At 41.1% G+C, this 15,358-nt stretch overlaps 1 protein-coding gene across 2 annotated transcripts in view; it reads left to right on the forward strand.

Moving 5' to 3' along the window:
- Positions 1 to 8,702: 8,702 nt before the first annotated feature.
- The window catches only part of SLC44A5 (solute carrier family 44 member 5), a 405,375-nt gene continuing 398,719 nt past the window's right edge, over positions 8,703 to 15,358 (forward strand). Inside the window, exon 1 of one of the 2 annotated variants that reach the window (XM_047728191.1) lies at positions 8,703 to 8,759. In XM_047728191.1, coding sequence (XP_047584147.1) covers positions 8,726 to 8,759 — 34 coding nt within the window. In that variant the 5' untranslated portion in view covers positions 8,703 to 8,725. Of the gene's footprint in view, positions 8,760 to 14,874; positions 14,932 to 15,358 lie in introns of those variants that run through there. The other variant, XM_047728193.1, reaches the window with a different exon arrangement.

Here is a 15,358-nt window from a genome sequence, read left to right on the forward strand (position 1 = left end):
TGAGTGGCTCAGTGGGTTAAAGCCTCTGCCTTCGGCTCAGGTCATGATCTCAGGGTCCTGGGATATCACCCCGCATAGGGCTCTCTGCTCAGCAGGGAGCCTGCTTCCCTTCCTCTCTCTCTGCCTGCCTCTCTGCCTGCTTGTGATCTCTGTCAAATAAATTAAAAAAAAAAAATCTTAAAAAAAAAAAAAGCTTTTTATCTTGATAAAGTCCCAAAAGTTCATTTTTGCTTCTGTTTCCCTTGCCTCATGTCTTGAAAGAGGTCACTGTAGCCAATGTCAAAGAGGCTATTGCCTATGTTCTCCTCTAGGATATTGATGGATTCCTGTCTCACATTTAGGTCTTTCATCCATAGTGAGTTTATATTTGTGTGTGGTGTAAGAGAATGGTCCAATTTCATTCTTCTGCATGTGGTTGTCCAATTTTCCCAGCACCATTTATTGAAGAGACTGTTTGTGATGTACTAATTGGCTGGCTAATTGAACATAATGAAAAAAGAACTAAAGCCAATCACAAATTTAAAAAAAAAGAAAAAAAGGAAAATTGGGCATTAGTCTTCTGTAAGAAGACTAATTTATCCTAAATACATTTTTTTAAAAAGATTTTAACCTAATCTCTACAACCAATGTGGGGCTTGAACTCACAACCCTGAGATCAAGAGTCACATGCTCTACTGACTGAGCCAGCCAGAGGCCTCCTAAATAAACTGTTTTACCTTTAATTGAGAAAGCCTGAATTTTTCACTTTTTCTGCCCATTTTTCAACTTTATATTTTGAAAATTTTCACACTAAATCAATAAAAAAGTTGAAATATTTTTACAACAAACTTTCCTATTTTTCACCAACATGCATCAATTTTTAACATTTTGCCTTATTTGATTGTTTTATTTAGCTAGCTAGCTATCTACCTACTTACATATCATCTATTAAATTTTTTTTTGCCTAACCATTGAAAGCAAGTTGCAGACATTATGACATTCATGTCTTAATATTATGTTTAACCTTGTGAAATTCCTTATGTTTAGTCATTTTTGCATGTTCAACTCAATACTTCAGTGTCCATCTCCTAAGAATAAGCACATTCTCCCACGCAACAATTATACTACCGATGCATGTAAGAAAATTCAATCAATTCTGTAATATCTAACATACAGTCCATATTTTAACTTTTTCCAGTTGTCCAAAATGTCTTTTAGAAGTGATTAGCCTTGCCCACTCTGGTCCAGAATCCAGCTGAGTTTCATCCATTGCATTCGGTGTTTATATGTCTTTAGTCTATAGAACAGGTCTTTGTCTATTTTCATGATATTGATTAAAAAAAATAAAAGTCCAGGCCAGTGTCTTATAGAATTGCACATTTTCGATTTATTTGAGTTATTTCCTTGTGACTAGTTTTAGGTTAAATACATTTTTAAGTTTATTTATTATTTTTCTAACTTATCTCTGTACCCAGCATGGGGCTCCAACTCCGACGTCGGGCTCCAACGTCTGACTGACCCGACCAGGTGCCCCATAGTTTTAGGTCAAATATTTTTGATGAGAGGCACCTGAGTGGCTCACTGGTTAAGCATCTGTCTTAGGCTCAGGTCATGATCCCAGGTGCTTGTTATCTTTCTCATTGGCTCTCAAAATAAAATCTTAAAAAATTTTTTTTGATAAGAAAACTACATAGGTGACAATTGCATACTTACTGAGCCTCATTAACCAGACACATGACACATTGTTCAACTACTGGTGACGGTAAATTTGTTTGTTTAGTTAAGGTGGTGACCACACAGATTTTCCGTTATACGGACACATTTTCCCCTTTTCAATTAGTAACTAATATATGGAGGGGTGCCTGGGTGGCTCAGTCGTTAAGCATCTGCCTTCCACTCAGGTCATGATCCCAGTGTCCTGGGATTGAGCCCAGCAGCCGGCTCCCTGCTCAGTGGGAAGCCTGCTTCTCCCTCTCCCACTCCCCCTGCTTGTGTTCCCTCTCTCGATGTCTCTCTCCGTCAAATGGATAAATGAAATCCTAAAAAAAAAACAAAAACAGAACCCTGATATATGGAAAAATATTTTGAGACCATATGAATATCATGTTCCAACAACCTTTTTTTTTTTTAAAGATTTTATTTATTTATTTGACAGAGAGAGATCACAAGTAGACAGAGAGGCAGGCAGAGAGAGAGAGAGAGGGAAGCAGGCTCCCTGCCGAGCAGAGAGCCCGATGCAGGACTCGATCCCAAGACCCTGAGATCATGACCTGAGCCGAAGGCAGCGGCCTAACCCACTGAGCCACCCAGGCACCCTCCAACAACCTTTTATCCAAAGGCTTTAGCATCTGTTGATGATCCTTAGCTATTATATTGAATTGCCAAATGATGATTTTTCAAATTCTATCATTTCTTCTATACTTATTAGTCCAATCCTTTAAAAAAAGAGGATATAACTCAAATTCTATCTCTCTCTTTTGAATATCACTGTGGATTCATTCATTTTATTTTATTCAACATATTATAATCTATTATCATCGTTGTTCTTTCTGAGGTTCAAATTTTCTTTTTCTTTTCTTTTCTTTAAAGATTTTATTTATTTATATGTCAGAACACAAGCAGGGTCAGTAACAGAGGGAAAAACAGACTCCCTGCTGAGCAGGAGCTTGATGTGTGGCAATTGATCCCAGGACTCTGGGATCATGATTGGAGCCAAAGGTAGATGCTTTACCAGCTGAGCCACCCAGGTGCACCTGGTTCAAATTTTCATATATTTGATCAGTAGGCAACCACTTCAAGCTGGCTATTTTATCCTATTGGTTTGATTTCATTAGTCTTTGAGCATTTCCTTGCTTTCTGGCACATCAAGATGTTCCAGATTGACCCAGTACTTTGGGTTCTTCAAGGTTCTTCAAGTACTGGGATCTTCAAGGATTGTTGTCTCCTTTTAGTGGACAATGATATTTAGAAACCAAGATCTGGGTGCTAGTTGTGTTCATTGCTGTGGAGTGCATTGCTTCTAAGCCTAGATGGGCTCCAGAGCACATCTGAGTCTTAGTGTGAAAATTTAACTCTCACCCAACCCCCAAATTATATTAGGCTTATTCCAATGACTCATACAGTGATCAGAGGGGTATTTTAAAAGATTTTCCTGCTTAAAATCATCACATACTAAACTTCAGCCACATTGGTCTTCCTTAAGTTCCTCTAAAGCAATAGTCTCTGAAAGTGTTCAAAATAGTCCATTTTTAGAAACCTTATTCTTTAAAACTTTCAACTTTTTGTGTATACAATGTACATTATGTTAATACATAGTACACACAATGTAAATATAACCAAACAAATATAGTTGGAGTTGTGCAAGCAAAAAAAATTTTTAATTGATGACATGCCCAATCACTTTGGAATTTGGAAACCACTGCTCTCATTCTAAATTTTCTACTGGGGCTTTTGCTGTTTCCGTAAGGAATTTACAGGTTAATTTTGTCTGTCCTATAAAATTATGAATACTGTGTATGTATGGATCATGTTTTACTTCATTGTATAACCAATCACCTAGAATAGTGACTAGCACATAGTATTATTCAATAAATATTTGTTGGATACATGTTCAATAGAATAAATAGAAAAGAGAAAAGGATGGGAAACACAATTTGGCCCATTGACAAAAATATTGCAGAAACACTTAATTATTTTTCATGCCATTTATTTCACACGTGAATTGCTCACTCACATATGAGGGAACCAGTTGGTAGGTAACTGGTAGACTGAATAAAAGAACACTGTAATAAACAGGAATTACCATGGAGGGAGTTACTGCAGTTTTAAAACATTTAGGGGTAAATGGATTAATTAGAAATTAGAAGAGGTCACATTGAACATTCTGCCCTTGAGTAGGCCAACTGGAGTATCAAAACTATTTTAGTGTTTTATATATACTCCATAAAATCTTGATGGTTTAGCTGTGTTTCATACACAACAGACTATCTCTATCCTTGCTTCTGTACTCTGCCTTATTTAGGCCATATCTGTGGCACTTCCCGCAGAGGAATTTCTGGGTAATTTGAGTAAAGGCTTAGCTTTAGGGTTTCTTGGCTCTCCCAAATTCTTTTTTTGTTTGTTTGTTTGTTTCTTTTGGTTTTCTGTGAGATTGAATTATAATAGGCATACATCTCACTGTGAGTGCAAAAATGCTCTCTGTTAACTTCCTTTTAGAGGGGCATGGTTCTAGAAGTTAGGTGACAGTAAAATGAATTTAGCAAAATTAAATGAAATTTTCTTCTGCACAGATTCAACATGATATTTTCAATTGCTAGTACTGATAGTGGTGTCATGGGTAAGTCAGCTATCTCTGGAGGAGAGGTTTGCTCTGAAATTAGTGGTGTTAGGGAATCTTTTTGTGAAGGTTTTCCTAAGAAACCTAGAATTTACATTTAAGCCCCCTAAATGATGTCTCTGAATTTGATGTCTTTCTGTGTGATTCAAATGTGCATAAGTCAAATTATACTTCTTGTGGTCACGGGAGAATTAGAATGAAGAGACAAAGACTCTATAAACTCTCATTCCAGGGGTCCTTCATTTAAATTCAGGTGAAATTTCATTATAATGAATCTGTGTCAGCCTGGTTACCAGAGATAAAGGGAAGAAGTGTTATTTAAGGCTTCATTTAAGGCTTCATGCATCCATAGTGGTATGCAGGAAGGGGAAGGAAGACAGACTCCGTTTCCTCACTCCTTCACATATTGGATTTTGAGCAGTAAAGTCTCAGGTTTTTTTTTTTTTTTTTTTTTTTTAAATGCACTTGTTGACTATCCCACTCTCTTCCCACACACCATCCTTTCTTTCCTTTCCTTTTCTTTTCTTTCATTCTTTTTTTTTTTTTAACCTTTTTTAGTTCTAGTCACAGAATTGTAGGTTCCCTTAAAACCTCCACTGAGGTATTATTTTTTTTCTTTTTGCATGTCAATTTTAAAAATAAAAGTTTTTTTTTCAAAAGTGGATTCTTTTGACATTATTTGGTATTAACATGATTAAAATCATTGGGGCTTTTGTTTTCCCTTTTCATTTCCCCTATAGTAGTTAATTTGTAGTTAGACATTCAATATAGAATATTTCAGCAAGAAACACTCTTCTGACGATTATATTTTTCAACCTTTTTACTGCAATTGCAGTAACATATAATTAATGCCAATTATGCCTTGTGTAGTATGAATTATATTTTCATTTTGGTCTTCAGTATAATATGTATGACAAGTTCATTTTCCCTGTTGAGCTCACTTGCTACTTTCAAATGAGGAACATGTATTCTTTTCCTCTATTCCGATTATCTTTTACTCTATAGGGAGCCTTGACAGGGCTAGAATGATCTAAGAAGAATGATTATACTATGTCTAACTAAAGTTGCCATTTTAGCACCATGACTATTTTTTCAAAGTATTCATTCAGAACATTTCTGTAAGGGAAATAGAGATTAGGCCAATTTTATCCTTCTTTTCTTCTTCATCATCATCATCATCATCATCAAATAAAATGTGTAAGTTTCCTTATGCCCAGCAGAATCACTTGTGACTTAAAAATTACCAAATTTATTGTAGTTTTTCTCATTGGTGGCTCCAAGAACAGCCAGAAATGTAGAAACACCAATCTCTCAATATCTTTCTTTAGAAATCATGATTGATTGGAGTCAAAATCTTGATCTTTAGTTCTGAGGGCACGTAGATAACATCAGAACCAGAACTATACCCAAGGATTCAGTTCCATCCCTGCTCTCTGATGATAAAACTCAATTGATGAGATGTAAAAACAGACCCAGAGACACAGCCCATAAGGCTGCAATGTTACTGGTAGATGTGGCTTGTTAGGCCTGCCATGTTTTACTTTGTTTTATGTGTTAATCAACATGAACAAAGGTTTGTTCTAGATTCCTGACTCCTATTGAAAAACCAAAATCCTGACATCTCTAGGTTTCCATTCCTACAAGGTAACCTGGGAGTGTTGCACAGTCCCTATCCTTCACTCAAGTACAGTATATGTATTTAGACTGCTTGTGTCATGTATTTTAATAGGTATTCTACTTGCAGCCATTAATCACAAATATGCAGTGTGGGCTAGTTAGGAAACACGTGGCCTGGGAGGTGGTGTGACTTTGAAGTCCCCAAGTCTGTTTCCTCATCTGTTCAGTGGGGCTAAATAAACCTCTTGATGATCTCCTGTGATAATTGTGACCTCCAACTGAGAAAACACGTGTAAACACACTTTGAAGTGCTACAAGTATAAAAACTTGTTAATTACATCCATATATATATATATATATATATATATATATATATATAATAGACATAATTTGTCAACTTAATCTTTGAACTCCCTCTGCTGAGAATAGTATTGACACCATGGAAGGAGTAAGTAGAAAAAAAAAGGAACCTCTCTCTGGTCTGAGGCAGGAAGATTTTATTTCATAGGTTGGTATCATGGGAAGAGTCTGGTATTGAGTTTGAAGGGCTGCATCAAAGTACTGGAAGCTGTGTACAAGTCAGTGAACCTTCACGAATCTCATTTTCTTACCTATAAAATATGGAAGACAGGACCTGCAGTCTAAACTCACAGGCATGTGGTCGGGATTAAATGAAATAAAGGATGCAAAAGTAATTAATGAGAAGACATTATTCTAAGGAAGGCAATAATTAGTACTTAATAACATATGAAACACATCAAATGGACTCAGAATATTTACAAGCCTAATACTTGTACATCTTAAGAGTTTGAAGAGATGACACAGTAGGTTTTGTTGTTGTTGTTGTTTTTAAAGGAAACTCTACCCCTAGGGTGGGACTCAGACTCACCACCCTGGACATCAAGGAAGGCATGCTCTTACTGACTGAGCCAGCTGGGCATCCAGACAGAGAAGTTTTGAATTAAATCAGAGACTGGGCCTATTTTGCTAATTAAAATAAGCTTGTTATTTGTATTTTATATCCAATGCATATCTTTGTTGTTAGAGGGATTGGGTATTTCACATGTTCTTTAGATGACTTAATTCAATACAATACATGATGTAAATTCAGGAAGAGTACAAAAAACGTGTTATGATTTTGGGATACAAAAAAAAAAAATCTCAGGACATTTATTAAAGCTGGATGGAATCTTTGAGATGATATTTTACAGACCAGAAGACAGAACAGAGGACTTCTACAAGTTTTCAGAGGCAAAATTAAAAACCAGGCATTTGAACTCCAGTGTTCTTTCTGCTACACACCAGTGATGCTGGGGCTACTTCTGGCTAGTGGTACTGAATGGAGTCACTAGATATTTAGATAATCAGATTAGGGTGGAAATGTAGGGAGGGAAGGGAAAGAAGTGTTAGTAAGATCACTGTTAATTAGTATGTGGGTTTAAGGGAAAAGTCAGCTCCTGTAAAGGGGAAAAAAAAAAGATGTTGCATTCTTTTTGTACACTGGTAACCCCCGCACCACTCTACCCCTTCTGCCCTTCTTTTGAAGCCTGGTTACTACTTTTACATTCTCAGACGGATCTTAAACTTTTGCATGCCCTTGCAGTCCTGGGTCACTGGCGAGGTTCCTTCTCTGATCAGCACGCCAGAAGAGGACAGCTCCTCTAGTTTGAAAATGAAAACTTTCCAAACCCACAATCAGAAAGAATGCAACCACAGGGACAAAATTTGTACCGGAGACCAAGAAATCACGCAACCCCTCCCCCCCCCCCAGTCCCTCCAACATCTGAGAGCTTGAAGTTTCTTTCCTCTATTCCTACAGCCCCAAGGGAACTGTCTAGAGTCCTCGTTTTAAAGAGTTTTAGGGCGTGAACTAGGTCATTCCTTCCAAGTGTCTGGGGGAGGGCTGCCTCTGGAATTAGATTTCCCATCTCCACTGTCTTTCAGTTTTCCTCTTCCCTTCTTTGTTCTGGAGGGGCAGAGGCATTCGCGCGCCCCGGGGCTCATTCGGAACTGGTGCCCCGGAGGAGGATTTTGGGGAAATCGGTGGCTGGGCCGAGTTGCTAGAGCCCGTGCTCGTTCTCTTGCAGTTAGCGAGAGTTCTTGTTGGCCTATGGAGACGGGTGTCTTTCGCGCCCGCCCCCGGGCCCCCACACCACGTCCAGCCGCCTGGGAAGGGGTTTCGCAGACCCGAAGGAAAGCAGGCAGGCAGAATGCGGGCCTCACCGGAGTCGGGCTGCCTGGTTTTCCACTTCCTGGCCCCAGAGGGCCGAGGGCTCCCAGCTTCCCCCAGCAGCCCCCCTCTGCCGCCACCGCCGCCTTCCCCAGCAGCGGCTGCTAGATGACGGCGTCGTCACTGGTTGGATTGGAGGTGGCGGCTCAGACGGGACACCGGGGTGGGAGAGTGGGGGAGGGAGGGTGTGGGCAAAGGGGAGGTCAGCTCTGGGCGGGCGCTCCGGGGACCCTGCGCTGCCCCCTCCAGCAGCTGGAGCGGCACAGCAGCATCAACAGTCGCCACCGCAGCCACAGCGGCCACAGCAGCGCTAGCGCGAGGCTCGCAGCGCTGCGCGGCCGAGAGCACAGGGGCGGCGGCGCCCGCGCCAGCCGAACCGAGCCGAGCCGAGCGCGCAGCCTGGCCGCCGCCGCCGCCTCGCAGATGCCATCATAGCAACAAAGGGCTTGCTGAGCGGAGAGCCGCGGCGAGAGCTCGCCTGGAAACCGCCGAGCGGGCTGCGGTAGCCCGGCGGCAGCCGGAGGAAACGCGCGGGGGGTCTGGGGGAGGGGCGGGGGCAGAAGATGGCTAAGAAGAGAGGGCCCCCCAGCATCAAGGGTGAGTTCCGCTTCGTTCTCACCTCGGCCCAGCCCACCTCCCACCCGCGGTCTGCCCCGGGGTCCTGCCTGTTTACATCCAGACTCCGCCAGGTGGAAGGTTGCCTGTAAGGGAAGAGTTTGCCTTCTCTGGGAGGTGGAGGGACCTCAGCACTGCTGCACCTCCTTTTGCCTCCGGGGAGACTCTGACAGGAGTTTGTCTCCTTTTTCTAACCTGGGAAAACCTGGAGATTCTTTCTCTCACCCCACCCCTTTCCTACTCCGAGAGCTTGGGTATCTGTTGCGCGTTCCCCCCTGAGGGCACTGGGGAGAAAAGAGACTCCTGGCTCGTAGCGTCTCGTCCTTTTAGGAAACAGGCTGCATGTGTGCGCGCGTGTGCGTGTGTGTGTGTGTGTGTGCGTGCGCGCGCGAGTGTGTGTGCCAGAGAGAGTGTGAGTTTTTTCCTTGGTCTTTCCTATTCCCTCCTCCCAACCTCCCCTCTCCCACCGCCCCTTCATCCCTAGGGTGACAAGTTCTGCATCCATTTTCCCAACCTCCAGCCTGAGGAGGTAGTAGCTGTCTGCCTTTGTTGAGAGGAGTTGCTACCGGCCGGGTCCCTGCACGCTATTTCCCCCTTCCCGACCTGGGCAGGCGAGCAGTGCCCCCCTGTTGCTCCTTTGGACCCGGGGTTTCCAAAGTTGGGAAGTTCAGGGGAGGAGAAGCGATGGCAGAAAGGACAAGGAAGAGCTTGTTGCTGGGGTGGTCCAGGGCTGCACCCGGGAGGGAGCCTCGTGGGCAGCATCCGGCTTGGCGGGGAGGAGGACGGAGGGGTGCGTCTCCGGGACTCGCAGAGCGCTGCGCAGCGGGAGCTCGTGTACCGGCCTCAGGCGCCTGAGCGGGGACTCGTAGAGGTCGCAGGTCGCCGGCTCCCTCCCACTCCCGCGCTGTCGCTGGAGAACCGGCGGTGGCCGAGAGGTTGTACGCAGCACTGCAGAGAGGTGGAAGTCAGCTCGGTAACCGCGCACGCGGAGGACCAATGTGTGCCTGGGGGTGGGGGGCCGGACCTCAGTAACTTGGGGAGGAGGAAGGGCCGGTGCTTGAAGTTGGATTTCGATCCAATGGGCCTCTTGGACCGGTAGGCGGAGACATACTGTGCCTTAGGGTTATATAAAATAGGACCACCTCTCTGAGATGGGAACCCGTAAATTATTGAATATAACGGCTAGGTTACAGCAGCGCGCTCGGCTTTGACATGCTTCTTGCTTTCCCCCCAAGTCCTGCTTGTGGGAGCTTAGCTCCACTCTAGAGGTCACTTAGCGGGACACAACTTTATCTTGGTGATTCAGCTTTCTTGTTAATTGCTCTGGGGTACTCAAATCACTTACTAGAAAGGGTTTTAAACCATGATCCTTAATCTTTTGGAAGATTTTTGGGGAAGATGTTACTACAAAACATCTGGGATTCTGTTTGAAAGTGATATATATATATATATATATACACACACATATGTATATATATATACACACATACATACACACACATATACATATGTATATATGTATTATATGATACATATATACATACATATATATACATATATATATACACATACATATACAGAAAAGGCCTTAAACCTGATTTTTTATTCTTCCAATGAATTAGTATATGTTTATAGTGGTAGACGACTTGAAGAATGAGAGGATATATTCATCTTCAATTTCTTTATGGTAATATCAGATAATTCCTCTATACCCAGATTGACAAGGTGCATTAGTTGCACTTTTGTTTAGCTCCTTTTTTATGGAACCATATGGCCTGATGAGCAAAACAGAAGGATTGTTTTTCAGCACTGCTGATGTGGCTATCCATTGGCAGGAATACATTTCATTTCCACTCCAAACCTTGTAGATTGTAAATGGCCCATGAACAGTGGAAAAAATTTTACAGTTTTGCAGTACATACTTAAAGACAACCTTACTCTTGAAGTTAACCTGGGCAGAAGCACACACACACACATACACACACACAAATCCAAAGAGACCAAATTAATGAGAAGTGAACCAGTATAAGAGGTTTGATGAAAAGACACCTCCTTTTAATTCTCCCCAACCCACCAAAAAACACCAAGAAATTTTTGCTTGGATGCCAAGGTAGGATTGTGTGTATTTCCTTAAATTTAAGTTGATGGTGAAATAATTGAAGAATAGTGGTTAATAGAGTTTTGTCATTTAAGCGTTAACAGTTCTTCTGGAAGAATTAATAATCAAGCTTTCCTAAGATTTGTGGCTTCAAGAAATTTCATTGCAGTTTTTTAAAAATAAGGTTTTCTTATGCTACATGTTTTCCTTAAAGGGAAAGCTATGTTATTTTGCTCTTGCTGACTTGTGGGCATTTTTTCCCTCTCTGTTCATGTTGCATTTCTCTTTCTTTCTTTCTTTTTTTTTTTTTTAAACCAACTTATTTAATTCTTAGAAGGAAAGATGCTTGTTTTTCTTTTTTAAGCCTTGGAGTTTCACTTTGGCAAAGCAGGTTTAGTGGTGATACTTTGTAGATAACAAAAGCAAGCCCAGGAAGTTGTAATCCATTGACCTGCCTCAATTTTTCCTTTTAAAAAAAACAGCTCTACAAAAGCATCTGACTGCAGGCTTGCAGAACTGCTTGCTTTCAGACATCTGCTTGTAAGCTACAACTAGCTAAATGGAGACTGCCTGGTAGAAAACCAAATTGCTCAATTTCTGGACTTTTATTTTTTTCTTTTGGCAGCCTGCTAGGGTAAACTTTGCAGGATAATAAACCATAGGTTTAAGAGTATTCTATGCTGTGTTGGTTATCATTTTAGGAGAGCTGCTTCTCTGCTTAGATAGACTGCATAGGGCCAGAGATCATTTGTTGTGGCATGTGACAAGCAAGTTGCTCATTGGCTTCTGAAGTCCTAGCAATGGGTACTACATACCTAGAACAGCTAGAAATTGGCCAAAGGGAAACTGACAGAAGAATAGGATGAGTTGGCAGCATTTCTCAAGGAATCCTGGCATTCATTTGTGATATCTCATCAAAAGGATAGCTTTTCAAAAACATAAGTGGAGGGGCGCCTGAGTGGCTCAGTGGGTTAGGCCTCTGCCTTCAGCTCAGATCCTTCAGCTCAGGGTCCTGGTATCTAGCTCCACATCGGGCTCTCTGCTCAGCAGGGAGCCTGCTTCCCCCTCTCTCTGTTTGCCTCTCTGCCTGCTTGTGCTCTCTCTCTCTGTTAAATAAATAAATGAAATCTTAAAAAAACAAAACAAAACAAAAATGCAAGTGGAATATTTATCAATACAATATTTATAATATTTTATTGAAAAAATGCTGTAGTCCATGATCAATAAAAGTCTTATAAATACAAGTTAGTTACATTAGTTATGGTGACCTTAACCACTGTGACCCCCTTCCAATATTAGTGCAGGATTTCTCAGTTATTTAAATTTAAATGTTAAGTTATGCTTGGATTCATCTTTATGCATTCATTCAGCACATATTTACTGAGCACTGAACACATATCAGATTCTGTGCAAAACATGAGGGACACAGGGATGAGCATGATAGGCAACGAAGAGTAAGTGCATTGGTAAGGGGCCTGGAAAGAGCAGGTAAACAATTACATGAACAAAAAAAAGTCACAGTTATGATACCATGAAGAAAATAAAATAGGACAAAGAGGCAAAGGAAAAGAAAAAGAGAGACAAACCCAGAAACAGACTCTTAACTATAGAGAGCAAACTGATGATTATAAGAGGGGAGTGGATGGGGGAAATAGGTGATGGGGATTAAAGAGTACACTTATTGTGGAAACAAAGAAAAGAAAATAGGATGATGTGCTAAAAAGTGATGGTAGGATTACTTTAGGTTGTCTGAAGAGGTGACAGTTGAGGTGGGAACCAAATGAAGAGTAATTTACATGCCAAAAGCTGGAACGTAGCAATGCAGGTCTTAAGGCAGAAATGATGTTGCAGCTTGGCATGTTCAAGTATGAAAAGAAGGGCAGTTTAGCTGGAGTGTAGTGCATGAGGTAGAGACAAGTGGGGAGTGGTTTTTGACCCTAAACAGGAGTATAGATTTTATTTTAGGTGCAGTGGGAAGCCAACTGGATGGTTGAGGTTACTTTCTTATCCTTGAGGCTGATTTCAGAAAGAACAGCTTTCATATGTCGGGGAGCAAGAATTCTTGTTAAACCTCAAAGGTCCTTCTAGCAGGACTAAGAAATTATTGACCTGGGGCGCCTGGCTGGCTCAGTTGGTGGAACATGCAACTCTTGGTCTCAAGGTTGTAGGTTCAAGTCAGTGTAGAGTTTACTTAAAAGTAAGAAAAAAAAAAAAAAGAAAAAAGAAACAGGAACATCTGGGTGGCTCAGTCATTAAGTGGCTGCCTTGGGCTCAGGTCATGATCCCAGGGTCCGGGGATCAAGCTCTACATCGGGCTTCCCACTCAGTGGGAAGCCTACTTCTCCCTCTCCCACCACTGCTTGTGTCTGCTCTCTCGCTGTGTCTGTCTCTGTCAAATAAACAAACTCTTCAAAAAAAAAAGTTGACATGAAGCAGATTAACAGGTTAAAATGAAATTTATTAAGTATACGTACGGAGATTCCACAGAGATATGGAAATTTAAAAGACAGGCAAAATGAGGTATATATGTCACTCTGAACTAAGGAGAAGGAGTTAGGGGTCTGGAATTCCAGAGAAAAGGAATGCATTTCACAAGGCAATAAGGAGAGCAGATGTTTGTAATTAGATGTTTGCCCTACCATACAGATAGATCATTCAGATAAAATTGATCTCTGTTAATAACCCTTATTCTGGGAAAGACCGCCAATTTGGTTCTTCCGTGTGGCTAAGGGAAGGACAGAGTTTCTCTTGAGCTTGCAGGTGCCTTCAGCTCAAATAAATCCATATGGCAAAGTGGCACATTGTGTGTGTGTGTTGGGGGGGTTGTTGGGGTCTGTCCAGAACCCCTACACATATATCAACTCCTTAGGCCAAGTAAAGCAACCCAATGGACATCACTTTTCTAAAAGGCCTAGTTATAGTTAAGTGTCCTCTCCTACTGCTTACCAAAATACCTACAATATTTTGGGCAGAGATGTTGATAGAATTTCTAAAAATTTCTGCTTGAAAAACAATTCTAAAGAAAACGAGTACTAATTCAAAATTGTGGTAATGATTGTTGGGTTAGTTAGCCACCTAGCAAGACTCACAAAGAAGCCGAATCTTTGGACAAACATACTGTAATGTTAGAAGGGAGAATTATAAAGAGTCTGGAACATGAGTGTGTGGTAGGTGGAATGCGGAAGGCAGCAGGAGGGACTCCTAGGTAACGGAAAGGAGTCCATGAAAGAAGAGTGATGGTGGGAAAGGGGACGTAGGAAAACCTCTACAACAACATCAGCCAATTCATGATTTTTGCCAAGAGAGGCGGAAGCTTGATGTGAGAGTGTTCCAAAAGAAACATTCTAATTCAAACACAAAGTTCAAATCAGGGTACCTTTATGCTTTTGACTGATCTTTTACTTGTGAAGCATTTATAACAAAGCATACAGGATTTTAAAAGATCACTTTGATTTTACTTAATCATTATTAGGTTGTTCTTATGGATTACAGATCTCACAGATGAAAGCAGCATGAAAGAATTAATGATAAAAACTGTCATTTGTTGGAGGGAGCTGCTTGACAGCTAGTTAGCAGGGAAAGTTTACCCTTGGGTCTCTGATCTTATTGTGGAGATATTGGCAGGGGGTGGGGGAGTATGGGGTGTTTTGGATGATTTTCTACTCCCTAAGCATTTGTGATTAGAAAGTGCTATGGTGTTTAGGGAACATATAAATTATAAACATTTTAAAGCCCTCCATTGCCTTTTTCCAACTCCAAACTGTCTACTTCTTTACCAAAGATTAATACTGAGAATATACTAAGAATTTTTGTTGGGTCAGGGCTTTGTTTAGTCCCCTCTGTCTCTTTCTTTGAACTCGAAGTCTCTCTTTTGAGCCTAGCAAGGCTGGTAGGACCTCAGGGATTATGTAACTAAGAATGGATCTGGCCCTTAGTGATACTGCAACATAATGTGTTTGTGACATCAGCTCTTTTTCATACTATTGAGAATCACAGTATGTTTGAGTTAGAAGAAATGCTCAGTGTCCACAGAGTTATTAGAAGAATGATAAAGAGGTGAGTGATGCTGCCACATATGAATAGTGTAGGTCTGTAAGGAATTTGATCAAGATTATTATTTATAAATATATATTCTGTATAAGCCAAGATTTATGTCTTGATTGTATATATGTGTGTGTTTGTGCATGTATATATACATGCATGCATATTATATATTATATGTACATGTATACGTGTATATAATTTAAAGTCCAGAAATATCTATTTCAAATTTGGTTAAGTTATTCTCTTTTTTAAAAAGGATTTTTCATGTATTTATTTGGGGAGAAAGAGAGCAAGAGAGTGAGCATGAATGGGGGAGGGGCATCTGGAGAGGGAAAAGTAGACTCCCTACTGAGGGCTGGATCCTAGGACCCTAAGATCATGACCTGAGCGGAAATCAGATGCTTAGCCAACTGAGCCACCCAGGTGCTCCAAGTTTACT

Source organism: Lutra lutra, chromosome 4 (assembly GCF_902655055.1).
Source record: "Lutra lutra chromosome 4, mLutLut1.2, whole genome shotgun sequence".
Taxonomy (NCBI): domain Eukaryota; kingdom Metazoa; phylum Chordata; class Mammalia; order Carnivora; family Mustelidae; genus Lutra; species Lutra lutra.